Here is a 1,693-nt window from a genome sequence, read left to right as displayed (position 1 = left end):
TCTCTCCAGTATGCATGTATATTAGTAGTACTAATTGATAATTAATTAATACACGAAAAAGTTATCAACATTGTTTTAAAAAAATGAGATTGAAAAAGTCATGATTACACCTTTTAAGCTTAAAAAAGAAAGAAAGAAAAAAGACTACTTTTAAAAACACCTTGTGGTCCATTAACTTTGTCGGCCTTAAAGGAAACGTCGATCACCAGTAACCTTCCTAGCCAATCACAGTTTATTTCCCCAAAACAAAAAAAGATGCTATATTGATATTTTCCACCCCTTATTGTATGATCGATCATACTTTAGACAATTAAAAGGCGATATTGAATATTATGGGCCTAGGCCTGTATCAAAGATTTATCTACTTCTAAATATTATGGGCTTAATTCTGTAATGACGGCCCATTTATTTATCAATATTGTTTTCAACGCGATCGAAGTAAATTTTGTGTTTCTCTCATCTTCTTCGATATGATTCTCCAGAAAACGATGCAAACGCCATCTCTCCATCTCTGCAAAAGCTTCACTTCTTCTTCTCCACTCTCATGTCACAACCACAATCTATGCTTTGGATTTCAAAACGCTCTTCTTGTTCCTTCAATCTGCAATCTCCGGCGGCGAAACAATGCCGGCGAGAGAAAAATCGTGGCGCAGGGATCCAGACCAAACGACGGAAATAGCCGTCCGGCGGGAAACAAAGGGAAAGTGACTATGAAAGGTAACAAAGAGAATACATGGAGCGTAGATAACGAAATGGCGGAGAAGGATAAGCGTAAGGTGAAGCCAAAGGGAAGAAGAAGAGGGAAGAGGTTAGGTGGAGGAGGAAGGAAGGGTAAACATGGTAGGGTTTTGGTTTCGGGGACGATGTTGATCGAATCTGAGACTGTTCTTCAAACCCAGGTTTTCGTATTTCTTCAATTTCTCAGATTTCGTCTGTGAAATTAGCTGTATTGTGATTAGAAATTGATTTCGTAGGAACCTGTGATTAAGCCAGTGTGGAGGACGTTTGCGAGTAGTGTGAGTGGGATTTGGAAAGGTGTAGGAGCTGTGTTCTCTCCAATTACTGCAGAGATGGAACCTATTGAAATTGGGAAGAAGAATGAGAGTCTTTATGATTGTTATACTCTTACCAAGATTGAAGCTTTACCATCTCCTTCTAGAGGAGCTACTACTGAGTCTGTGATACAGAGGAAGATCAATTGGGTTACTTTGAATCCTCATGGAGAGTTTTTCCAGGTTGGTGAGAGTAAAGAGGAGATATTGGTTGATCACACTGGTGTAGATAGCCGTTTGCCTAAGTTTGAGTCTTTTAACTTGAAAGCAAGTGATGTCATGGAAGAAGATTCTATGGTAGACGAGCCTGGACTCGTTTACTTTGAGGTATGGCTTATTCTTAGAACCATTGGTTGATCATCTACCTTACATAGTTTTCATGGCAACTACTAGTCTAGCTCTCATTCTCCCTTCTTTTGGCTGAGATAATGGATGTTGTTATTGTCTTTGTGGTGGTGGGGTTAGAATCGGTTTTTGTGCATTGTCTAGGTTTCATCCGTTAATGTTTCCATTTGTGTGATACGCAGGATGGATCATATTCCAGAGGTCCAGTTACAATCCCTGTTGGGGAGATGAGTGAATCGAACTATTACCTCACACCAACTTTCAAGTTTGAACAGGTATGGCTATTTTGGTCTATT

General features: G+C 39.5%; 1 protein-coding gene across 1 annotated transcript in view; it reads left to right on the top strand.

Moving 5' to 3' along the window:
• The window catches only part of LOC104783029, a 5,145-nt gene continuing 3,895 nt past the window's right edge, over positions 444-1,693 (top strand). The window contains exons 1-3 of the mRNA XM_010508107.2: positions 444-899; positions 975-1,379; positions 1,580-1,672. Of these exons, the coding sequence (XP_010506409.1) occupies positions 471-899; positions 975-1,379; positions 1,580-1,672 (927 nt within the window). The 5' untranslated portion in view covers positions 444-470. The remainder of the gene's footprint in view (positions 900-974; positions 1,380-1,579; positions 1,673-1,693) is intronic.

Source organism: Camelina sativa, chromosome 4 (assembly GCF_000633955.1).
Source record: "Camelina sativa cultivar DH55 chromosome 4, Cs, whole genome shotgun sequence".
NCBI classification, from domain to species: domain Eukaryota; kingdom Viridiplantae; phylum Streptophyta; class Magnoliopsida; order Brassicales; family Brassicaceae; genus Camelina; species Camelina sativa.
The sequence above is the reverse complement of the archived record's forward strand: the minus strand, read 5'-3'. Positions and strand labels throughout refer to the sequence as shown.